General features: G+C 35.1%; 1 protein-coding gene across 11 annotated transcripts in view; it reads right to left on the reverse strand.

The window, feature by feature from the left end:
* ZNF280D (zinc finger protein 280D) overlaps positions 1 to 27353 on the reverse strand; it is a 142034-nt gene that overhangs the window by 79925 nt on the left and 34756 nt on the right. For all 11 annotated transcript variants that reach the window (XR_013162416.1, XM_077128008.1, XM_077128006.1 and 8 more), the window contains 6 exons: positions 17807 to 17953; positions 16447 to 16512; positions 16207 to 16346; positions 10195 to 10312; positions 1290 to 1460; positions 990 to 1099 (listed from right to left, as the gene is read on the reverse strand). Coding sequence is in view for 10 of the 11 variants with exons in the window: in XM_077128004.1 (XP_076984119.1) it covers positions 990 to 1099; positions 1290 to 1460; positions 10195 to 10312; positions 16207 to 16346; positions 16447 to 16512; positions 17807 to 17953 (752 nt within the window). In the remaining variant the exon portion in view is untranslated. The remainder of the gene's footprint in view (positions 1 to 989; positions 1100 to 1289; positions 1461 to 10194; positions 10313 to 16206; positions 16347 to 16446; positions 16513 to 17806; positions 17954 to 27353) is intronic.

A 27353-nucleotide genomic window follows, 5' to 3' on the forward strand; every position in this document is an offset into this window, starting at 1 on the left:
GTCTGAGTTTTGAAAATTCAAATGTAACACTCAGATTTTCAATGTGTTAAAAATATGCAAGTTACCATGGACACAAAAATAAGGTAACCAAAGGAATTTTTAAGGTATATGAAAGAGTAAACATATAACAAAATGCCTATAAGTTTGAAGAATAGCATGATCTAGTAAATAAGATATTGATTAATAAACTATTTCTATTTTACATTAGAATATAATATGTACACACTATATAACGTATTTGAATTGAAGGTTAAAATTTGATGATTCACTCTTCCAACATGAAAAACCTAGGATGGCCATAGCCCAAATACCCCTAAAAATGGGACAGAAAGATCAATGGTGATGGCGGAGTTATACAGAGAAGGTAGGGTTTAACAAACAAATATGACTGCTGAATCATTAAATTGACATTTCTTTTAGTCTCCAGTATCTTTAAAGCAGCTAGAAGCAAAAACCTAAAATTGTGGAACTGTAACCCATATCAAACTATGAAATCTGTTCTACAACTAATTATTGCACTGTGCTTTGAAATTTATTGTTTTTTTGTAAATACGTTATTTTTTACAAAAAAGAAAAGTTGATTGTGATGACAGAAAAATATTTATTCCTTCTGGCTTCCAACATTTCTGGAGCAGCTAGAAGGAAAAATCTGAGATGACGGTATGGTAGCCCAGGACAAACTCTGGGATCTGTCCTGTAACTACTTGTTGAATAGCACTTTGAAACTATTGCTTTTTCCTTTGCTTTATATGTATGTTATATTAGTACAATAAAAACAAAATTTTTTAAATTTGACGATTCAGAAAAAATTTTAAAGTCTTGCAGGAAGATAATTATTATGAATATAAATTTTTACCTAAGTTATATGGAAATACCAATATGAGAAAATTTCTTATCTATGAAAAAACAAAAAGCACTTAATATATTCAAGCCTTAATAATTACAGGAATTTGCAAACTTTTTAAAAATAAAATACTGAAAAAATTTACCTTCATGTGGTTTCTCAGAGGATCCAAAAGATTGAAATGAATATTGCACTTTGGACAAGCTTTTGGAAAAGGTGTCCCATTTTTAGATTGATGTGATGAGGTATTTATCCCTAAAATAAATTAATGACATTTATAACTCAAAATTCACCATTTTTAAACTTCAAATAACCATTAATACCTTTAATTTATCACAATTTCTAAAATTTATGTATATATAGCACAATTTCTTTTTTCTCTTTTTATTTTTTCTTTTTCGTTTTGTACACAATTTCTTTATAATACTCCAGATTTTGTATTTACCTTTTGATGAAATAACCTGGGTAGATGTCATTGAAGGAGATTTAACCGAAGTGAATGCAGTCGAGGAGTTTGTTCCAGAAATACCTTCACTGGATTTAGGTTTTTTTGGATTAACACTGTTTGCTTCAGAAGTAGAAGGACGTTTTGATACAAACGAACTTTCATTCATACCTATAATGATTTTAATTGAGGGGAAGATATTTTAAAACACTATATACAGAATATGGCTTGCAACTGCCATTTAAGTGGTGTTATATTTAAAATTAAATAAAAATATTTTAGAGATAAATTAAAGGCAATATTAGATAAGGAATGGTAAATATTGATATTAACAAAACTCAGGAGATATATAGAAACTTCATAAACACCTATAATGGATTATATACATCCAAATAATTAATGAAATAACCTTGTAATGTAAGAAAACTGTCATATGGCTGTAATAACAGCTATCATGAAAGAAGCCAGACTAAAAAATCCCAAGCAAAAATGGAAAAACTTTAAAGCCCAGAGAATACTCTGAACTAAATTACTACAAATGCATTATCTTTAGATACTTAAAGGACATTTGAATTTGTATAAATATATTTTTTATATGTTCAAAAATTTAGAGTCACCCTTAAGATGCTTTTTATTTACCATTTTAAGATGTCTAATGGAAAGTTAGTTCACTTTCCATTTAACAAACTAACAGCTAGTCTACTTATGGCATTAGGTTAACTATCCATTCGTTACTATGTGTAAAGTGGAAACAACTAACTTTGAATGACACTACCTAATCATTCATATGAAAGTGTTCTTTAAAAAAATGTTTTTATTGAGAAATCTTCACACACATACAATCCATACACAGTATACAATCAAAGGCTCACAGTATCATCACATAGTTGTGTATTCATCACCACGATAATTTTTTAAAACATTGCATCACTCCAGAAAAAGAAATAAAAGAAAAAACTCATACATATCAGATACTTTATTCCTCCCTCTCATTGACCACTACTATTTCCATCTACCCAATTTATTTTACCCTTTGTCCCCCCCCATTATTTATTTATCCCTGTATTTTTTCACTCATCTGTCTATACCCTGGATAAAAGGCGCATCAGACGCAGGGTTTTAACAATCACACAGTCACATTGTAAACATCGTATCTTCATGCAGTTGTCTTCAAGAATCAAAGCTACTGCAACACAGCTCAACTGTTTCAGGTATTTCCATCCACCCACCTCAATACACCATAAACTAAAAAGGGATATCTATATAATGCAGAAGAATAACCTCCAGGATGGTCTCTCGACTCTGTCTGAAATCTCTCAGCCATTGAAACTTTATTTTGCCTTATTTCTCTCTTCCCTCTTTTGGTCATGAAGGCTTTCTCAATTCCTTGATGCCAGGTCCCAGCTCATCCCAGGAATTCTATTCCATGTTGCCAGGGAGATTTACACCCCTGGGAGTCATGTCACATGTAAGAGGGAGGGCAGTGAGTTCACCTGCCAAGTTGATTTGGTGAGAGAGGCCACATCTGAGCAACAAAAGAGGTTCTCTTTAGGCCTAACTTTAAGTAGGCTTAGCCTATCCTTTGCAGGAATAAATTTTATAGGGGCAAACACCAAGATCAAGTGTTCAGCCTATTGATTTGGTTGTCCCCCCTACTTGCAAGAATATCAGAAATTCTACAAATGGGGAAATTGAATATTTCCTCCTTTCTACCCAGTCCCCCCAAGGAGACTTTGCAAATACTTCTTTATTCACTGTCCAAATTTCTCTGGAATTTATCATGGCATCACACTAACCTGGACAAACCAACAAAATCTCATGCCTATTCAAGATTCTATGTACTTATGGTGTTCAACTAAACTGACCATACAAGTTAAATTTGGAAATGTGCTACCCAAAATATAAATTTTGCACCTGTTCTAGTTTGCTAGCTGCTAGAATGCAATACACCAGAGATGGAATGGCTTTTAATAAAAGGGGATTTATTTGGTTAGTTCTTCAGAGGAAAGGCAGCTAACTTTCAACTGAGGTTCTCTCTTATGTGGGAAGGCACAGGATGGTCTCTGTTGGCCTTCTCTCCAGGCCTCTGGGTTTCAACAACTTTCCCCGGGGTGACTTCTTTCTGCATTTCCATAGGCCTGGGCTAAGCTGCAAGTACTGAGATGAGATATGTTGAGCTGCTTGGGCTGTGCTATGTTGCACTCTCTCATTTAAGCACCAGCCAATTAAGTCAAACATCATTCATTGCAGCAGGCACACCTCCTAGCCGACTGCAGATGTAAATCAGCAACAGATGAGGTTCACATGCCACTGGCTCATGTCCACAGCTACAGAACTAAGTGCCTACACCTGGCCAAGTTGACAACTGAATCCAACTCCCACAGCACCCAATAAACATCTCTCCCTTTAGCCTCACACAGAAGGTGAAATTTTAAAATATGAACAATATCATCCTTAACCCTGTAATTTCATACAACTTAGTCCTCTCCAGATCAGCTTCATTTGTATCTCTACTTGAGGTCTGATCACTTTCTCAACTTTGTAAACAGTTCCTCTATGGGGTACTGCTAACTTTCATAGCTTCAGAGCCCTAACTCTGCATCTCAGGTGTCACATAAATACCCGAAGTTTCTGGGAATGACCGGGTTATATACAAACAGCTCAGGAACTTAGAATTTAGAAATAACAGTTATACATCCTGAATAGGTGTGACTGCTATAAAATCCTACAATCTAGGACCCTTTACAATAGGCCCCAACCTGATAACCCATGCTCTCGACTCCAGTTCACCAAATTTTTATATTAAATCAGTCCATATGACTGAGGCATGATAATATTTGTCTTTTTCTTCCTGACATTTCATTCAACATACAGTCCTTAAGGTTCATTCACCTAGTTGCATACCTCACAACTTCATTCCTTCTTGCGGCTGCTTAGTAGTCCATTGTATAATATACATCATAGATCCCCTTCCATTCCTCAGTCATTGTACCCTTGGGCCACCTCCATTCATTGTGCATCAGACACTGATGCCAGAAACACCAGTGTGCAAATGTCCATTCCTGTTCCCACACCCAGTTCCTGCAGGTATACACTGAGCAAGGATTATAAGGCAAACCCATCCCTAGCCTCCTGTGGAGTCACCACACTGCCCTCCAAGAAGATGTATCTCTCATTTTCCCAACCATCAGTGAATAGGAACATCTTTCTCCACATTTCCTCTAGCACTAGTTTCTCTCTGTTCATTTTTAAACAGTTTTACTCACAAATCATACAATCCAACCTAAGTGTATACACATGCCTTCGCCACCATATCTGAAGACATTTCCTTTTCTTCACAAAGAATCCATACCCCTTTCCCATTCCCCCTACCTGTTTGACATTTAGTTTTGGCCTCTTTCTTTTTGTCAACCTAGCTAAGGGTCAATCAATTTTATTGGTTTTCTCCAAGAACCAACTTCTTATTTTGATTTTCTTGTTTTCATGTTCTCAATTTTTGCTCTAATCTTCATTGCTTCTTTCCTTTTGTTTGTTGGGGTTCATTTGCTGATCTTTCTCTAGTTCTTCCAAGTAAACAGTTAATTTCTCAATTTTTGCTCTTTCTTCTCTTTTAATATAGGCATTGAAGGCAATAAAATTTTCCCTCTTAGCACTGCCTTTGCAGCATCTCATGAATTTTGATATGTTCTGTTTTCATTTTCATTTGCCTTTAGATATTTACTGATTTCTCTTGTAATTTCTTCCTCGACTTACTGGTTGTTTAAGAGTACGTTGATTAGCCGCCATATATTTGTGAATTTCCTGTTACTGATTTCGAACTTAACTCCTTTATGATCCGAGAAAATGTTCTGTATGATTGCAATCTTTTCCAATTTCTTGAGACTCGCTTTGTGACCCAGCATATGGTCTATCCTTGATAATGATCCATGAGCACTTGAGAAAAAGGTGTATCCGGCTATTTTGGGGTGTAGTGCTCTGTAAATGTCTGTTAAGTCTAGTTCATTTATTGTATTATTCAAATTGTTTGTTTATTGATCCTTGGTCTAGATGTTCTATCCATTGATGAGAGCAGGGATCTCATCCAACTATTATGGTAGAGGTATCTGTTTCTCCTTTCAGTGCTGGCAGTGTTCACCTCATGTACTTTGGAGCACTCTGGTTTAATGCATAAATATTTATGATTGTAATGTCTTCTTGTTCAATTTTTCCTTTTATTAATACAAAAGCATCCCTCTTTGTCTCTTTTAATTGTTTTACATTTGAAGTCTAATTTGTCAGATATTAATACAGCTACTCTTGCTCTTTTCTGATTGTTGATTGCATGAACTATCTTTTCCCAACCTTTCATTTTCAAACTCCTTGGGTCTAAAATGAGTCTTGTGTAGACAGCATATAGATGGGTCCTGTTTTTTAATACATTCTGCCAGTCTATGTCCTTTGATTGGGGAGTTTAATCCATTAACACTTAGTATTATTATTGTAAACGCAACAATGTCTTTTACTATTTTGCCTTTTAGATTTTACATGTTACATCTAATTTTTTTCCTATTTTTACCTTTACTAATAATCTTCATTTCTACAGTCTTCTCCACACTTCTCTCTCTTCCTTTTCCTATCTGACTGTAGTGCTCCCTTTAGTATTTCTTGCAGAGCCGGTCTCTTGGTCACAAATTCTCTCAGCAATTGTTTTGTCTGAAAATATTTTAATCTTCCCCTCATTTCCCAAATTGGACTGTCATTCTCAGAAGGAAAGAGTTGCCAGCATCAGTTTTCCCTGAGGGTGAGATCTAGCAGGTTCTCAGACTTTCCTATGAAACATCTAGACTCTGCTTTTCTATCCTACCCAGCATGTGGCACTTGTCTGTCTGTGGCTTCCCACCACTGTAAAGCAATATGGTGCTTTTAATTTTAGCAGATTCTCCTGTCAGGGACATGGTTGAGACAGAGGTGAGGTGGTAGGTTGGCATTAATTGCTTCAGTTTTCCAGTCCCTGGGGACTGAATTCCTTGCCGGAGGCATTCCACTTGCGCTGGGCACACCTTTCTCCTGGGGAAGTACAGCCTTTAGGGAATTAACTCCTTTCACCTGAGTAGTTACTTTGTCTCTCAGACAAGCTTAATTCCACCCTGCCTGGGGCAGTGCTGCAATCTGAGAAGGCTTCCTGTTCTAGCTAATGAGCTGTTAAGAAGGGAAAAAAAGAAAAAAAGAAAGCCTTTTCTGAGCAGACCTCTAGTCCCTGGGTTTGTCAATCAAGAGCTAAAGTTGGTACATGGCTCTATGTGCCCCCTTTTCTTGGGGTCCAGTCTTTTTCCAGTATTTTCTGCTGTCCAATTCAAAACACCTCTGTTGTTGTTGTTGTTTTCCATCAGCCCCACCCTCTCTCTGCTGGGGCCCTGCTTATTCCAGGTTTATCTGTGCTGGGTGCCTATTTCAACAGTCAGAATTTGTTAATTAATTCTGCAGTTGGAGCTTGGTTGAGGTAAACCTTACTGCTAGTAAATTCTGTTTCCTTTCCCCTTGGGGAAGGAGCCTGCTATGTCCATGGGGGAGTTACAGTTCTGTGTGGGGTCTCAGCCAGTCCACCTGGTCCAGATATATAATGTTTTTCAAACTCTGGTCCCTAGAGCCTACTGGATTTGTCTTAGGGGATATATTCGTTAAGCCCAACAGAAAAACTCTCCTTTAATGGTTTATTTATGAAATTTTTACATAAAACGTTGTTGGTATATGAATAGCAATACTAAAAATAGTTTTCTGTTTGAAAATCATCCCCTGAAGTTAAGACTAAGGATAGTTCAGTTTGATTCCCAGATCATGCACCCCCCCCCCCCAAAAAAGTTCAAGGATAATTCAGAGCATTATCAGGAGTCATTTGGGACATCAGACTAAAACTAGGCCAGGCAAAAGTCCCTTCTGAAAATAATACACAATTGTACTTTGTAAGATAGATTCTAAAACTATACATCATATTTTAATGCTCCCAACTATGCACTAGTAGAAGCAGTAAAAATATCAGAAATATTCCAGGCTCTTAATTCAGACAAGATAAGTTCAAACGCAGTCTCTGTCACTCATTAGCTATGTGTTCTTGGCTTATTTAATTAACTTCTCTAAGTCAGTTTTCTTTTTCTGTAAAACACGAGTTATATATAATACTGTTTTTTACAGACTTCTTTTAAGGATCAACAAAGATAATGGTAATTATAGCACCCAACATAACATTTGGCATATAGAAAGTGCTAAATAATAAATAGCAACTATTATCATTACTAACAAAACATTTTATATCTGAGATTTATTTACAGGGGAAAAAAAAACTATTCCAATAGATTCACCTCTCAGCTTTTTAATATGGAGAAACATATCAAGAAAAATAAGTATTATACTAGTTGGCTCCTCTGTTAAATGTTTCATCTTTTGAGATAACATAAAAATGATTTTTTTCCACTTTCAGAGCACATGATTACTGATAGCACTACTGCAAGTACTTGGGAAAGATTTTATATAATCACATTAATATTCTTCTGAAATGCTTAGGTTACCTGAAAAACTAATGAGTGTTAGTATTTTGTATTAAGAAATTTATTAAAATAGCAGGCTGGATAGTGGAAATAAGTTAGCTGAAAATAATAATTTTTTAAAATAAGAAAATCTCAAAAGTTAAATAAAATCACTCTGTATTTAACAGTTTTAAATTCTGACTCAAAGTGATTTATCTCTCTTATCTTTGGCCTGTGCTATTTCCTACCCTCAATAGCTATTTGTACCAGTAAAAATCCTATTCTTATTCAAGATCAAGCTTAAATTCAGTCTTCTCCAAAAGCCTCCCAAGATCACCCTAGATGAGAGTTAATGAATCATGCTTCTGAGCACACAGCACATATTATCATTAACAACTGCCTGTTGTCAAGTCCTTTGAAGCTTATAATGCATTTTCACATTTCACTTATCTTACTTAGACCTCAAGAAAGCCCTGAATAGATGTGATCTCTCTATCTAAGCCAACCCGGCAAGTAAACTCACTGTCTTCTCTGCCACCACCACCACATGGGACATATGACTCCCAGGGGTGTAAATCTCCCTGTCAGTGTGGAACATGACTTCTGAGATGAGCATGGATCTGACACTGTGGGACTGAGAAAGTCTTCTTGACCAAAAAGGGAGAAAAGAAATAAAACAAAATAAAGTTTCAGTGGCTGAAAGATCTCAAAGAGAGCTGAGAGGTAATTCTGGAGATTATTCTTATGCATCATATATTCAGTTTTTGGTGTATTGGAGTAACTAGAGGTAAATGCCTGAAACAGTTAACTGTAATCTAATAGCCTTGACTTTTGAAGATAACTGTATAATTACATGATTTTTATGGTATAACCATGTGATTGCAAAAACTGTAAGAAAATAAGGACTAAAACAAATAAATAATAGGGGGAATAGGACATATGGGTTTGGGTATTCTTTTTTACTTTCACTTTCATTCTTATTTTCATTGTTTAAGTAGTAATGAAAATGTTCAAATATCTATTATGATGAATGTACAATTATATGATGATAGTGTGAACCACTGATTGTATACTCTGGATAATTATATGATATGCAAATATGAATAAAAATGCATTTTTAAAAAAGCCCTGAGTAAAGCAGAGCAAGAATTAAAATTCTATCTCCAAATGGCCAATGTCAGCTCTGGACAATAAATGTATTATGCAAGAAATACAAATATCTCCATTTTAATAATATGAAAAAATTATAGGTTGGATGATTTGATAAGTGATAAATGCTACTAAACTCTTTAATAACAGAGGTTCAAATCTGTATCTACCAAATCAATATAACCCTATCTATCACTCAGGCTAAAGATCTACACTTTGTACTACGAAACTTGAAGATCAAGTGTCATTCTCACCCTCAAGAAGTTTCAAAAATTCAGACTTTATCTATGAATAAAGTCCATGTGCTTTGTAAAACCAAACTTAAGACAACTATTTTCAATCCCTGCTTCTTTTGGATTTTGCTTATTTTACTAACTAAATTTTCAACCAACTATATAAATGATAACCAGAGAAGTGAACAACAAGCCAAATATTATCAAAATGAAAAATTATTTCATATAGAATATTACTATTACAAAACTGGGGGGGTTGGTATATACTCTGTACTGATAAGTCAGTAAACAATCTAAAAATTCCAAAAAATTCTGTATATCTCTATTTATTCAAATGTTTAAGATATATAAAAACTTCTAATAAAGAGGAATAATTGCCTCGATTACAGGAAATTTACAAAATAAAATTCCTTCACAGCATACTAATTTATTTTAGGTTTATGAAGAACTTTGTTATACTATGCAATTAAAGAACTTAATCTTTTCAATAAGGAAATTTCATTATTCATTCAACAGGTGCTTACTGAGAACTTACTGTGTACAAATCAATGTTTCTTTAGTACTGCCACTTTATAATAGCACTTTATAATCATATTTAACTATCATATCTTCATTATTTTTCTGAATAGAAAGACACTAAATAATTAAGAAATCAACTAAAATCATGCCCTTTTTCCCACCAGTGGCCACAGAAATCAATTTAGCTTTTTTTCTTTTTAATAGAGTATTTAGGAAATCAGAGGATTTCTCTGACTCACAGAAATTACATCAAGATTTTTCAGACCATGGCTTGTTCTAAGGGACAAGGTCAATGCTTGTTAGCCTACTTAATAGGAAGAAATATGATATTCTATTATTAAATAATATTTTATATAAAATCACCCAAGAAAGGCTTTTGAGAACATTAGCATCACTCTACCTTACAACATATGAAAAACTTAAGGGTATGAACTTCAAAATACAAGTCATTTACATTCAAGAAGTTTCTTTTTAAAATTTTTATGAAAAAGTATTAAAACCAACCTGCTATAGAGAGTGTTGGTCCCCCTTGGTAATGTGACAATCCTGTGTCCTGGGTTAAGTCAAACAGTAACTCTGAAGAATTATTAGGTACAACTCGTGATGAGTTCGTTTTATATCCCTGTTAAAATATTTCAAAGGAAAAATACTACATTTATCCAATACAGTATATTTTGCTTCATAAAGTTTTATACAAGTAAATTTAACAGTATGTCAATTTTATAAGGGTAACTTCAAAGACTCAATTACTAGTAAGTTATAAACACAAAGATAATTATTACTATTTGCCAAAAGTAGCATCTACTGAAACCGAAAGCAAGCTATTACTTAGAACTGGCTTATTCCTCACTAGCCAATAAAAAAAGACTAACTCAATTTTAGACTGACTTTTTCAAGGTAAAAGAAATATATTCATCCATTTTAAATCAATCAGGCACTGAAACAGAGAAAGCTACTAAAAATGCACAATTCCCATCAAATAGCTAATAAGAGAACTTTTAGCATAATTTGTGCAAGAAAACAAAGGAAAAATAAGAAAACACAGTGACATGACTATAAAAATTAAGTGCTAAAACCCCATGTACAAAATGCCAAGGCAAGCAAACTGGGAATCAATCTGCAATATTGTATATCAGGGGTAAGGATGAATATAGACATGGTATGTATGAATTTGGGAATCATTGTTACTGGAGAAAACATTCTTCTGTCTCTTCTTAAACTTTCCCCCCCAAAATACGTATTATTATTATAATAGAAACATAAGAGTTTTGTTTGTTCATTTGTTTGTTTTGTGCTTACAAATTGAAGGATGATTAGATTTTAAGAAATTCACTTTGTTGCTAAGTTTTCTATTGACATGGGTTTGTTAAGTTATGATGATAGATATTGAAGTGAATCAAATTTTGAGACATAAGTAGGTATCTGCATGTGAGCCTTAACATATATTATACAAAATAAATGCCACATAATTTAACCAGCACAATCTTTCTTCAAGGTAAATATGTTCTCCAAATATTTGCACTTTAAAAAATGGAAAATATTCACTTGCATTTTTTCAAAATAGCTTTTTAACGTAAGTATGATAAAGTTACTGTTAAATGCTTTTTTTAGATAATAATTCTGATTAATTATCATAATTTCAACAAGCAGAAACGTTATTAAATAAGTGGTTAAAACAGTTTTCCAGTAGGGAATTTTTAATGTCTTATAAAACATTTCAGAAAGATAACATATACAATGGGAAGGTATAGACTAGCAGCTAGACTGGAATTCAGAAGACTTGTAAATTTACCTAACTATAAACTTGTATAAGTCACTTCTGGACTTCAAGTTACTCCTTTTCCAAAATGAAATAGCCACCAATTATTACATATTTAAATGTACTTGCTTCTTCACAGTACATATAATATATCAAGTAGTTGTCACAACAGTACTAATAAAGATCTAACATTATTCTCCATTTTATAGAGAGGTAAACTAAGATTAAGTGTGTTTAAATAAGGTTCCCAATGCAACCAGCTTGTTACTGTAGACGGAGCTGGGATTAGAACCTAGGTATACCTATGCAAAGCCCATGCCATTAAACTATTATCATACTGACTTTTAAAATGATAATAATAATAATAGTAACAGTAACATCCCTGCCTACCTTAAAGAGAAGTTCCATGAAAAAGTAGAAAGAACAAACCCATTCATACAACATGACATTAAAAACTAATGCTATGGGCAGGCCACGGTGGCTGAGCAGGCAAGAATGCTTGCCTGCCATGCCAGAGGACCCGGGTTTGATTCCCGGTGCCTGCCCATGTAAAAAATAAAAAAATGAAAAAAAAAAAACAAAAAAACAAAAACTAATGCTATAATTTATTAAAAACAGTGGGTCTCGAAATTCGGAGAAAACAATTCTCAATTCATTCAATATATCTCTGCCATTCCCAATCCTGACTACACATTAGAATTGCTTGGAGAACTTTTAAAAATGTATCATGTCCCATCCCAGAACAACTGACAAAATTCTCTCTGTAAAAGCTCCCAGGATTGGGAACCACCAATTGAGGTGCCTTGATTGAAAAAAGGATGTCCACAGGAACAAAATATTTTAAGTTTGAAAAAGCTCTCGTTTCTAACTTTTCAACACCAATGACACCATGACACCTTTTGCTATTTTTACTTCCTGGGTCCAAATTGGAAATATTTTCAATTTCAAATTTGAACTGAATATTTTCAATTCATAAAATAATAAAGTGGGTGGGCCACATTGGCTCAGCCGGCAGAGTTCTTGCCTGCCATGCTGGAGACCCAGGCTTGATTCCCGGTGCCTGCACATGTAAAAAATCGAAATTTTTTTTTTAAATAAATAAATAATAAAGTTGACTTTTCCTTTTCTTTTTCCCCCAAATACCGAACAGCTTAGGAGAAACAGGAGAAAACCACAGAGGTAATTTGATTTCAGCTAATATCAAACATATTTTACATTTTGGACAACCTGTCATTTTACTTCAGGAATATCTATTACATTTCTTTTTAAATATTAGAAATAATCTCTGGAACCTTAGAAGAGCCAAGATTTAAAGCCAATGATCTGGGTAAAGTCCCTCATTTCAGAAATGAAGAAAATGAGGCCCAAAGATGTAAAGTACTTTACAATACTTAAAAGTACAAAGAGGCACAATACTTTACAGTACTTAAAATTAGGAGGGATGGCAGCTAATTAGTGCTTAAGTCTCTTGCTTTCAATTCAGGTTTTTAAAATACTCATGAAGCTTATATTACTAACAATTTTTTTTTTCAGAATACTGAAAACACCGAAACGGAGTCAGATAAAAAATGCACAAAGCTATTATGTTTATGATAAATAACAACTTCAAAATATAAATGGGAGTTATATTTATTTAGCAATAGATTTAAAGACTGCACCCTTCCTATTCACTTTTATGTAAATTAAAATTTAATGTAATGATAATTGTCCTATGAAAGATACTATCTCACAATACCAATTTTAGTGCTAATAGGTATATAGGTTACCTAAAGGTAATGGGCTATGAAAAATGCTGTAAGGAAAAAAACGGATTATTTATACTAAAAATAGATTGATTCTAGTTTTGAACTTGAAAATTTACAATAAAAATTAATAGGTACTTTGGTAGTTCTATTTTCTAAAAATAAATATTTTAAGGAAATTTTACTACTATTTCTTTAGGGCAGCAATTCTCTAATTCTGGTTTTGGGACCCCTTTACACATTTTAAAAAATACTGAGGATTCAAAAAGTTCTATTTATGTGGATCATACCTATCAAAATTTGCGATATTAGAAATTTTAAAATATGTATTTAATTCATTTAAAAATAACAATAATAAACCCACTATAAGATAACACACAAAAAAACATTTTTAAGAAAAATAACTATTTTTAAAACACAAACATGTTACTGGAAAGAATGGCACTGTTTTATATTTTTGCAAATCTCTTAAGGTCCAGCTTAATCAAAAGCATCTGTAGTCTCACATTTGCTTTTACTTTCAATCTATCTGGATATGTTATTTGGGTTGAAGTATATAAAGAAAATCTGGCATCACCAATACATGTTGTTTAAAAGGGAATATTTTAGTAGCTTTTTAAGATAACTAGAAACTCTTCTTTGACAAAAATCAAACCTCACGAGCTGGTAATTTCTTCAAGGTTTGCAGCAATGCGGAATGAAACAGAATTTTCTATACTCTGTTCCATTAAAATCAATGGTCTATCTTACACTTTAAATGGATCTTTCACTCATGCATTATTTTGAAACATCATGTACTGGTTATCCAACAAATATAGGTTTAACTGAATTATGCAGATCTTCTAAATGTTGACACAATTCATTATACAATATCAAAAAATCACATTCACTAATACCACCGACCTCACCTGAAAAGTCTTTAAGTACTGCGAAGCTGTCAAGATCATGGTGGCAGATTTAAGTTTTCCAAATTCTAATTTTTGCTTGAAAATGCAAATTTTATCATTGGCAAGACATACAATCAGATGTTTTCCTTGAAGTTATAACCACACTTGGTTTAGTTTTGAGGATATGTCTGCCAAACATTTAAGACTGAATGACTGTGCTGTGGACAGGTCCTAAAGTGGCTTCCATGATCCCCATCTCCTAGTATTTATGTCCTTGTGTGATCCTTTCTATATGAATGGGACCTGTGACTTGCTTCTAATCAAAACAATAGAGCAAAGATGACAAGCTATATGTGACTGAGTATACATGATTACATTGTATAAGATTGTAATGCCCACCTTGCTGAAGACTCTCTCCCTTACCGCTTTGAGGAAGCAAACAGCCATGTTGGGAAGGCCCACATGGCAAGGAGCCAAGCAAGAGCCAGCAAAATACTGAGGCTCTCAGTCCAACAACTAACAAGAAACTCAATGCTGCCCACAACTACATAAACTTGGAAGATGCAAATACATCCCTAATCAAACCTCAAGTAGCATCAGGGCCCACTTGAACAAGACACTAAAGCAGAGGACCCAGATAAGCCAAAACCTAATTTCTCACCCACAGGAAGAATAAGATAATGAATATGTATTTATTTTTAGCTGCTAAGTTTGTAGTAATACTGTTACATATAAATAAGTTACTAATACACTTTTCGTTAGTCATTCTTTCAAGTAAAAAAATGTTCTATTTAAAAAAAAGAAGCGCAGGTAGTTCAGCTCACAACTCAGGCAAGCACACAAGAGTTTTTCCTCAAGACAACCATCCATCATACAATGGGCACACGTTTCTTGTGTACTACCCATTTCATAACATGGACCATTAAAAAAAAAAGACGTACTCAAGGACAGAGAGTTAACAAAATAAATAACTTCATCAAGGAACTTCTTGAATAAAACTGATATTTTTTTACTATGAGTGACTGGTGGTGACTAATACAAGAACTAATACTTCAGTTTGGTACCACTGCCTTGATTCACACAAAAGCAACAGCAGTTTACCCAGTTGCTTCTGCATCATTAGTTCAAAAGTCAACAAAATGAAAAGAAAAACAGTGTCTTAAGATCATTATGATCCTAAGAGTAGTTCTGACTTCCTGGAACCCTGAAAGAGTCTCAAGGAACCTCAGAGGATTGCATACTATACTTTCAGAACTGTTGCTCTCAGGAAATGCCTCCACTTTTTTAAGTATGCATTTATATACAACATATATCTACATACACAGATATAGTTTGTTTATATATACAAATACACATAAACATACTATGGGTTAGCCTGGATTGAAATCCCACATTTACCGCCGGCCAGCTGTGTGGCCTTGAATTTAACCTCTGTGGGCTCAGTTTCCGCAACTATGAAATGGGAATAATAATAGCACCTACCTCACAGGGATGCTGTAAGAATTAAATGAGAATAGTTTATATACAGCATTTAGCACAAAACTTTGCACATATTATCCATTCCATAAATTTTAACTATTACTATTATCTCTTATTTCTATTTAGAGTTTTTAAAGCTAACTAGACTATGAAGGTATATTTTCAGAATAAAGAGCTACAATATCATCTGAACAACTTTCCCAATTAAGAATATCTAGGGTGGGCCACGGTGGCTCAGCAGGCAAGAATGCTTGCCTGCCATGTCAGAGGACCCAGGTTCGTTTCCTGGTGCCTGCCCATGTAAAAAAAAAAAAAAAAAAGAATATCTGGCACAATTTAAGATCTTACTGTATTATCCCCTACTGACTGTACTGTTATTCATGGTCTGATTATATCATTTTGAATACTACACCTATTTAATTGAAACATATTCCCTGATTCATTAACAAGTTGGGTAGATAGTTCAAGCAGTTATTACTTTGGATATAGGCTGAGTTATTATAAAGATAGTACCTTTCTGATATTGGTTATGCTTCTACTGGAATGGTGACTACCTTTGACAGCCCAGAATTTTAATTTAATATTGTTGATATGATAAATAATATCCAATGTATCCATGAGCTGACTGTGCAGTTTCAGAAACACTTACAGGTTTAGACAGAGGCTGAACAATAACAGAACTATCTGAAGATCTAGATTCAGGATGAAAATTTACTGGCGAGGCAGTAACTGGATTTGATGCAGGGTTCGTATAGTGTTGACTTGTAGGCTTGAATGCAGCAGTAATACCTGTATTTTAAAATTACACAATATATTGAACATATTTCTATATAATAAACTGTGTCAAAATACTTCATTTTAAAATTAAAATAGTACAATAATACTCTACCTCGATTGAGTGCACCATTCTTTATTCCCCTTGAATATGAGCTGGGGTTAACTCTGTTCAAAATATCTATAAAAAATAATTATTTTTAAATTCCTTTTTTGAATTAAATATCTATGAAGATAACAGACTCATGAATTAAAAATTATTAAATAAATCCCTACACAGAGTATATAAGTTATCACTGATTTAAGATTACAGTTAATTCTAAACATGAAATATTCTTTATCTACAAAAGAATCATTATTAGCCTTAATTGTTTTATAGATTAAGGCCAACCTTTCTGACTATAACTCAAAATCCAAAGGCCAGAAATAAAAGATTGATAAATCTGATTACACAAAAATCAAAATCTTCTGCATAAAAAAGAAATACCCCATATGCTTAATAAAAATTTTCCAAAAACACATTCGTATACAACCTATATTTGAAGTATATTTCTTTCCTTGAATTATGATAGGGTTGTACATATACTTGAGTATCATGACTCAAAATCAAATCCTTCCCAAACTCCATATCCCATTCAAAAAGTATGGAAGCTTCATTATGGGGGATCTGATCTGATTATCTACACCACCACCCTTGAGTTCTGAAATTGCAGACTAAACCTAATCTACAGTTTACCAGGGTAGTTGGTAACTTAAAATACTTCAAATTTGCCACTATACCACAAGTCAACAGGCAACTGATACGACTTTCTAGATAAATTTACTCTTACATACACATGAATGCTATTACTTCTAGATTAATAAGGAATCAAACTGAACTTTAGAACAGTGGGGATTTGCCTAAAATTTCTGGAAGGGAAAAGGATAACTCACAAAAAAAAATCCTAACACCATAAGAATTTTTTCCCTCCTAGTAATCATTCACTGCCCATGCATTTTCTAGTGATAATAAGGATGACATAGTCGTGAGGCAGCTGTCTGGATGTGAGAACCCCTAACAGAGACTAACATAAATTTATTTAGTATATTTTGACATTTTAAGCTAAGTACTCCAAATCTTTCCTTTTCTCCATTCTGAGACTAAGGGGGAAAAACAAAAAATGAACAAACAGATAAATAGGCTACTCAGCTCTACTGAATGATATGATTTCCCATCTCAAAAGCCCTCCAATGCCACCAGTAATCTTAACCCATTTCCCTTTTCATACATCTGATATTTTGCCTCTCACCTCCTTCTACAAGTCTCCAACCACATCTCTACCTTGATTCTCAAATTCTAACCAACGTCCCATCCTCTCCCTCATCACCAGCTGCTTAGAGGAACAAGAACATCAAGGACATTAAGACAGTCAAAAAAATTTGCTGTTAGATAGAGTACCTTATAAAACCTGGTTTCACTGAAAGAAAATGCTTACTTGAAATTGCTGGTTTTGAGCTTGCTATCTCTCCCACAAAGATTGGCTCATCATCGTCATCATCCTCAACTTCTTTTACTTTTTTCTGCCATGGTTCCAGCTCTTCTTCTTCACATTCCATAAAAAGTTCTGCCATTTTAGAATTATCTAATTTTCAAAAGGAGAGAAAGAAATCTTGTTTTTAGAAAGAAAAATACCTGCATTTTGCAAAATAGACCATGATATTTATGATACACTTTAATAATCCTAATAAGAATTTCTGACAGGATATTTGTACTGTCAATACATGATAGCAATAGTAAGCAACTCAAGCTCACTTGCTAAAACATGAACTAGTAACATTGAGACAGATTAGATAGGATGATAGATAGATATTGGATCACAGTAGTTATTTACAATGGACAGAAATTCTGGGATCAAACCCAAAGTGAGTTTCAGTCATATGACTGGAATATGATTTTATCTATGAAACAAATTGTACCTAACCATTATCTGAAAAAAAATATGTAATAACAAAAAGAAGAAAAGCAAAGAAGTGGGAAATATATTAGAAAACACTGAACCAGATTTAAGGATGCTAAGAACAGAGTGAAAGATGGGTTGAAGTAATGGACTAAAAAGGGGAATTAAGTGCGACTTATTCTATTCTACCCAGGGCAAATTAGATGTTTCTCACCTGAAGAAACTGAAAAAAGAACACACGATGGGTGTTCACTATCCTGTAAATTCTGACCAAGCACACAGAGCTCCTAGGAAGCATTTTAGTGCTTCTCTTAAATATGGATGGACAAAAAATAAGCACCAAAAATTTCAGGAAAACCTCCAATGTAAAATAAAACAGGTAAAAGGATCTTAAAGGAAAGATAAAATATAGAGGGCAGGAAAGAAATTAGAGAAAATATAATTAGTATCTTTAGAGATATAAAACAAAAAAGAATGTTATAAAAAGCACCATTTAAAAAAACAAAAAATGGTTGCTGCTTTAAAAATTGAATAGTCAATACAGGTCCAAGATGGCAGCTTAGTGAGGTGTGGAATTTAGTTCATCCTGCAGAGCAGCCAGTAAATACCCAGAACAGTACAGAAAAACTGATGGGGCCACATCAGTGACTGAACACACAGTGAACACCAGTCTGGACAAGTTGGACCAGTTGCAATCCCACCCAGAACCGTGAGTCCCCCAAGCTGCAGAGGCCCACGCCCCTTCCACACAGGCTGCTTCCCAGAGGGGAAGGGAAAGAGACTTTACTAACAGTAAGGGGCTGAGATCAACCAGGCTCCAACTGTGGAATTAATTAACAAATTATGACTACTAAATATAGGTCCCCAGTTCAGCTGAACCTTGAGTAAAAACAGGGTTCACTTATTTTTGCCCTGGTGCAGAGGAGGGGCAGGGATGATGGAAAAAGAAAAAGAAAAAAGAGGTTTTTTTGGATCTGAAAAGGTCGGGGCCCTGAAGGAAAAGAGGGGACATATAGGACCTGGAGATACACAGAGCAACGTGCCAACTTAAGCTCTTGACTGGCAAACCCGAGGAATGAGGGTCCTGCTCTGAAAAGGATTTTTCTCTTTCATTTTGGTGGCTGTGTTTCTACAGCTTGAACTGCTCTTTGGATATAGCTGGAAGGCTTCTTGGGCTCCACTGTACCAGGCATAGGCAAATTAAGCTTGTTTGAGTGTTTGTCTGGAGCATGTGCCTTCCCCAGGAGAGGGGTGGGGCTCAGCTCAGATGGAATTCCTCCCTCAAGGAGTTCAGATCCCAGGATATGGAAAAGTGAAGCGATTAAAACCCGACTACAATCTCTCCTGTGTCTCCACGATGACCCCAACAGGGAAAGTCTGCTGAAGTTAAAGGTACCGCATCACCTTAAGGCTGGTGGGACCTGCAGGCAGACAAGTGCCACATACCGGGCAGGACAGGAAAAACAGAGAGCCCAGAGGCTTCGTACGAAAGTCTTTCATATGCTGGGTCTCACCTTCACGGAAAACTGATGAAAGTGACTCTTTCCTCCTGATAGGAGACCAGTTTGGTCTGGGAAAATCTGGCTAGGGTCTATAATACCTAAGTAAATACTCCTAAGGCGGGGAAAAAGGCACCATACAGGCTGGGCAAGAAATAAGAACATAAGAACTGAAAAACTCTGATCTGTTAAACAAAACCTAACCTAGAGGTCCAGAATAAACTGAACTGAATTCAAAGAACAGACAGACAACAAGGTCAGTCAGAAAAAAAATCCTACATAAAAAAAGTGAAAACAATCTCCAGAATAAACTAATTAAGGTAATTATATACCTAGATGCCAGCAAAAAATAAAGAATCATACTAGGAAAACTAAAGATATGGTGTCAAAGGAACAAACCAACAATTCTAATGAGATACAGGAGTTGAAACAATTAATTCAGAATGTTCGAACAGACATGGAAAATGTCATCAAAAATCAAATCAGTGAATTGAGGGAGGATATAAAGAAGGCAAGGGATCAAAAAATAGAAGAAAGCGAAGGCTAAAAAAACAAATATCAGAACTAATGGGAATGAAAGGCACAGTAGAAGAGATGAAAAAACAACGGAAACCTACAATGTCAGATTTCAAGAGGCAGAAGATAGGATTAGTGAACAGGAGGACGGGACATCTGAAATCCGGCAAACAAAAGAAAATATAGGGAAAACAATGGAAAAATATGAGAAGGGACTCAGGGAATTGAATGACAACATGAACCTCATAAATACACGTGTTGTGGGTGTACCAAAAGATGAGAAGGGAAAAAGGAGGAGAAAAACCAATGGAGGAAATTATCACTGAAAATTTCCCCACTCTTTTGAAAGACTTAAAATTACAGATCCAAGACGTGCAGTGAACTCCAAACACAACAGATCCAAATAGAGGTATGCCAAGACACTTACTAATCAGAATGTCAGATGTCAAAGAAAAAGAGAGAATCTTGAAAGCAGCAAGAGAAAAGCAATCCATGACATACAAGGGAAGCCCAATTAAGACTATGCATAGATTTCTCAGCAGAAACCATGGAGGTGAGAAGACAGTGGGATGATATATTTAAGATAGAAAAAGAGAAAAATTGCTGACCAAAATTCCATATCCAGCAAAACTGTCCTTCAAAAATGAGGGGGAAATTAAAATATTCAGACAAAAAATCACTGAGAGAATTTGTTACCAAGAGACCAGCTCTGCAAGAAATACTAAAGGGAGCACTAGAGACAGACACAAAAAAACAGGAGCGAGAGGTGTGGAGAAGAGTGTAGAAATGAAGACTATCAGTAAAAAGAAGGAAAATGAGATATGGTATATAAAATCCAAAAGGCAAAGTGGTACAAAAAAGTACTGCCCATGCAGCAATAACATTAAATGTTAATGGATTAAAATCCCCGATCAAAAGACATAGACTGGCAGAACGGACTAAAAAAGAGGACCCATCTATATGCTGTCTGCAGGAAACGCATCTTAGACCCAAGGATAAACATAGGTTGAAAGTGAAAGGTTGGGAAAAGATATTTCATGCAAATAACAATCAGAAAAGAGCAGGATTAGCTATCTAATATGCAACAAATTAGACTTCAAATGTTAAACAGTTAAAAGAGACAAAGAAGGACACTATGTATTAATGAACAGAACAATTCAACAAGAAGATATGTCATAAATATTTATGCACCAAACCATGATGCTCCAAAACACATGAAGCAAACACTGAAAAGAGAAACAGACACATCTACCATAATAGCTGGAGACTTCAATTCCCCACTTTCATCAATGAACAGAACATCTAGACAGAGGATCAACAAAGAATATGAATAATACCAAAAATGAGCTAGACTTAACAGACATTTATAGAACATTACACCCCACAACAGCAGGATACACATTTTTCTCAAGTGCTCAGGGATCATTTTCAAGGATAGACCATATGCTGGCTCACAAAGCAAGTCTCAATAAATTTAAAAAGATTGAAATCATACAAAACACTTTCTCAGATCATAAAGGAATGAAGTTGGAAATCAATAATAGGCAGAGTGCCAGAAAATTTACAAACATATGGAGGCTAAACAACACACTCTAAAACAGCCAGTGGGTCAAAGAAGAAATTACAAGAGAAATCAGTAAATATTTTGAGGCAAATGAATATGAAAAAACGACATATCAAAATTTTGGGGTGCAGCAAAGGCAGTGCTAAAGGGAAATTTATTGCCCTAAGGCCTATATCAAGAAAGAAGAAAGCGGACGGCCACAGTAGCTCAGTGGCAGAGTTCTCGCCTGCCATGCTGGAGACCTGGGTTCAATTCCTGGTGCCTGCCCACAAAAAAAAAAAAAAAAGAAGAAGAAGAAAGGGCAAAAATCAAGGAATTAACTGTCCACTTGGAAGAACTAGAGAAAGAACAGCAAACTAACCCGAAAGCAAGCAAAAGGAAAGAAATAATGAAGATCAGAACAGAAATAAATGAAATTGAGAACATGAAAACAATCGAGAAATTCAACACCACCAGAAGTTGGTTCTATAAGAAAATCAATAAGATTGACAGACCCTTACCAAGGTTGACAAAAAGAAGAAGAGAGAGGATGCAAATAAATAAAATCAAAAATGGAAGAAGAGATATAACAACTGACCCCACAGAAATAAAGGAAGTAATGAGGGGATACTATGAACAACTTTATGCTAATAAACTCGACAATGTAGATGAAATGGACAACTTCCTAAAAAGGCATGAACAACCAACACTGACTCAAGAAGAAACAGACGACCTCAACAAACCAATCACAAGTAAAGAAACTAAATCAGTCGTTAAGAATCTCTCCAAAAAGAAAAGTCCAGGACCAGATGGCTTCACATGTGAATTCTACCAAACATTCAATTACGAATCAGTACCAATCCTGCTCAAACTCTTCAAAAAAACTGAGAAGGGAAAGCTACCAAACTCATTCTATGATACCAACATCACCCTCAGACCAAAGCCAGACAAAGATATTACAAAAAAAAGAAAACTACAGACCAATCTCTCTTATGAATATAGATGCAAAAATCCTCAACAAAATTCTAGCACATCGAATCCAGCAGCACATGAAAATAATTATGCACCATGACCAAGCAGGATTCATCCCAGGTATGCAAGGATAGTCCAACATAAGAAAATCAATTAATGTAATATACCATATCAACAAATCAAAGCAGAAAAACCACATGATCATCTCGATTGATGCAGAAAAGGCATTTTACAAAATTCAACATCCTTTCCTTCTGAAAACACTTCAAAGGATAGGAATAGAAGGGAACTTCCTCAAAATGATATGAAAAACCCACAGCTAACATCATCCTCAATGGGGAAAAATTGAAAACCTTCCCCCTAAGACAGGAACAAGACAAGGATGTCCACTCTCACCATGTTATTCAACATTGTGTTGGAAGTTCTAACCAGAGCAATTAGACAAGAAAAAGAAATACAAGGCATCAAAATTGGAAAGGAAGAAGTAAAACTCTCACTGTCTGCAGATGATATGATATGATATGTCAAAAACCCCAAAAAATCCACAGCAAAACTACTAATGCTAATAAATGACTACAACAAAGTGGCAGATTACAAGAACAACACTCAAAAATCTGTAGTGTTTCTATACACCAGTAATGAACAATATGAGGGGGAAATCAGGAAAAAACTCCATTTACCATTGCAACCAAAAGAATAAAATATTTAGGAATAAATTTAACTAAAGGGACAATAGACCCCTATACAGAGAAAACTATAAGAAATTGTTAGAAGAAATCACAGAAGACCTAAATACATGGAAGGGCATATCATGTTCATGGATTGGAAGACTAAATATAGTTAAGACATCAATTGTACCTAATTGATTTACAGATTCAATGCAATACCAATTAAAATTCCAAAAACTTACTTTTCAGAAATAGAGAAACCAATAACCAAATTTATCTGGAAGGGTAGGGTGCCCTGAATAGCTAAGAGTATCCTGAGAAAGAAAAATGAAGTCGGAGGTCTCACACTACCTGACTTCAAGGCGTATTGCAAAGCTACAGTGGTCAAAACAGCATGGTACTGGCATAAAAATACATATAGTGATCAATGGAATCAAATAGAGTGTTCAGATATACACTCTATCATCTATGGACAATTGATCTTTGATAAGTAGTCCAGCCAATTCATGTGGGACAGAACAGTCTCTTCAAGAAATGGTGCCTAGAGAACTGGACATCCATATGCAAAAGAATGAAAGAGGATCCATATCTCACACCCTATACAAAAATTAACTCAAAATGGATCAAAGGCCTGAATGTTAGATCTAAGACCATAAAACTGCTAGAAGAAAACGTAGGGAAATATCTTATAAATCTTGCAATAGGAGGCAGTTTTCTAGACCTTACACTCAAAGCATGAGCACTGAAGAAAGAAAGAAATGAGAACTCCTCAAAATTGAACACTTTTGTGCATCAGAGAACTTCGTCAAGAAAGTAAAAAGACAGCCTACACAATGGGAGACAATATTTGGAAATGATACATCAGATAAAGGTCTAGTATCCAGAATATAGAAAGAGATTGTTCAACTCAACAACAAAAAGACAGACAACCCAATTACAAAATGGGCAAAAGACTTGAACAGATACTTCTCAGAAGAGGAAATACAAATGGCCAAAAGGCACATGAAAAGATGCTCAACTTTCCTGGCTATGAGGGAAATGCAAATCAAAACCACAATGAGATATCATCTCACACCCACCAGAATGGCCATTTTCAATAAAACAGAAAACAAGTGCTGGAGAGGATGTGGAGAAAGAGGCACACTTATCCACTGTTGGTGGGAATGTCAAATGGTACAACCGTTGTGGAAAGCAGTTTGGCAGTTTCTCAGGAAGCTAAATATAGAATTGCCACATGACCCGGCAATATCAACTCAGAGGACACGAGGGTAAGGACACAAACGGACATTTGCACACCAATGTTTATAGCAGCATTATTTACAACTGCCAAGAGATGGAAACAGCCAAAATGTCCATCAACAGACAAGTGGCTAAACAAACTGTGGTATGTACATATGATGGAATATTATGCAGCTGTAAGACATAATAAAGTTACGAAGTATATAACAACATGGATGGACATTAAGTACATTATGCTGAGTGGAATTAGCCAGAAACAGAAGGACAGATACTGCATGGTCTCACTAATATGAACTGACATTAGTAAATAAACTTGGAGAATTTCACTGGTAACAGAGACCCTCAGGAGATAGAAATAGGGTAAGATGCTGGGTAATTGGAGCTGAAGGGATACAGACTGTGCAACAGGACCAAATGTAAAAACTCAGAAATGGACAGCACAATACTACCTAACTGTAATACAATGATGTTAAAACACTGACTGAGGCTGAATGTGAGAATAATAGAGTGAGGAGGGCTGGGAGCACAAATGAAATCAGAAAGATGATAAAGACTGAGATGGTATAATCTAGGAATGCCTAGAGTGTACAATGATAGTGACTAAATGTACAAATTTAAAAAATGTTTTTGATGAGGAAGAATAAAGGAATGTCAATATTGCAGGGTACTGAAAATAGATGGTCATTCATATTTTAAAACTTTAACTTATGCGTGAGACTCTCAGCCAACATGGCGCACAAACTCACCACCCTCTGCCTCTCTATGTGGGACATGACTCCCAGGGCTCAAAAGCTTCCTGGCAACATGGGACAAAAATCCTAGAATGAGCTGGGACTCAGCATTACGAGACTGAGAAAGACATCTTGACTGAAAGGGGGAAGAGAGAAATGAGACAAAATAAAGTATCAGTGACTGAGAGATTTCAAACAGAGTTGAGAAGTTATCCTGGAAGTTATTCTTATTTTTAGTTAAGGTATATTGGAGAGGCTGTAGGGAAGTGCCTGAAAATGTAGAGCTGCGTTCCAGTAGCCCATGTTTCTTGAAGATGATTGTATAATGATATAGCTTTCACAATGTGACTGTGTGATCGTGAAAACCTTGTGTCTGATGCTCCTTTTATCTACAGTACGGACAGATAAGTAAAATACATGGATTAAAAATAAATAAACCGGGCAGGCTACAGTGGCTCAGAGTTTTAACCTGCCATGCCGGCAACCCGGGTTTGATTCTTGGTGCCTGCCCATGCAAAAAAAAAAAAAGAAAGAAAAGAATAAATAAATGACAGGGGGAAACAAATGTTAAAATTAAAAAATATATATATATTGGGAAAAAAATTGCAGGGTGTTGAAAATAGATGGTCATTCATATTTAAAATTCAACTTCTGTGTAAGACTATAAACCAAGAAATGTTTATTTGGTACAAATTTTTTATTTTGAGTAGTGTATTTCCTAATTTAACTTATATGGACAGTTTAATTGAATACCATAAGTACACGGAACCTTGAATTGGGCATGAGATTTTGTAAGTTTGTTCAGGATAGTGCGATGCCCAATAAATCCCAGAGTGGTCTGAACAGTGAATAAAGTATTTGCAAAGTCCCCTTGGGTGAATAGCGAGAAAGGGGGAAAATCAGCTTCCCCATTTGGAGAATTTCTGGTATTCTCGCAAGCAGCGGGGACAACCAAATCAACAGGCCGAGTCCTCAATCTAGGGGGTTGTTCCTTAAAAACTTATCCCCAGAAAAGATAGGTTAAGCCTACTTAAAATTAGGCCTAAGAGTCTCTCCCAGAGAACATCTTTTGTTGCTCTGATGTGGCCTCTCTCTCTCTCTCCCACTCAGCCAACACAGCAAGTGAACTCACTGTCCTACTCCTCTCTACGTGGAACATGATTTCCAGGGGTGTAAACCTCCCTGGCAACATGGGGCAAAAATCCTAGAACGAGCTGAAACTCAGCATCAAGAAACTAAGAAAACCATCTCAACCAAAAAGGGGATGAGAGAAAGGAGACAAAATAAAGTATCAGTAGCTGAGAGATTTCAGAGTCAAGAGGTTATCCTGGATGTTATTCTTATGCATTATATAGATTAGCCTTTTCATTTTATGGTGTACTTGAGTGACTAAAGGGAAGTACCTGAAACCAAAGAGCTGCTCTCCAGTAGCCTTGTTTCTTGGAGATAACTATATAAAGATATAACATTTACAATGTAACTGTGTGATTGTGAAAACCTTGTGTCTGATGTTCCCTTTATCTAGGGTATGGACTGATAAGTAAAAAATATGAATAAAAAAACAAATAATAGGGGAACAAAGGTTAAAATATATTGGGTAGATGGAAATACTAGTGGTCAATGAGACAGAGGGGTAAGGGATATGTTATGTATGAGTTTTTTCTTCTTTTTATTTCTTTTTCTAGAGTTATGCAAATGTTCTAAAAACTGATCATAGTGATGAATATACTACTATGTGATGAGATTGTGAGTCACTGATTGTACACCATGCATGGAATGTTTGTATGTTAGGAATATTTGTGTTTGTATGTTGTTTTGTCATTAAACATATTTTTTTAAAAAATCTAATTGCCAAAATTCAGTAAAAGAAAAAAATCAAAAGTAAAAGTTGAGCAAATATGTCCTCAAAGTGTGAAC

Source organism: Tamandua tetradactyla, chromosome 14 (assembly GCF_023851605.1).
Source record: "Tamandua tetradactyla isolate mTamTet1 chromosome 14, mTamTet1.pri, whole genome shotgun sequence".
Taxonomy (NCBI): Eukaryota; Metazoa; Chordata; class Mammalia; order Pilosa; family Myrmecophagidae; genus Tamandua; species Tamandua tetradactyla.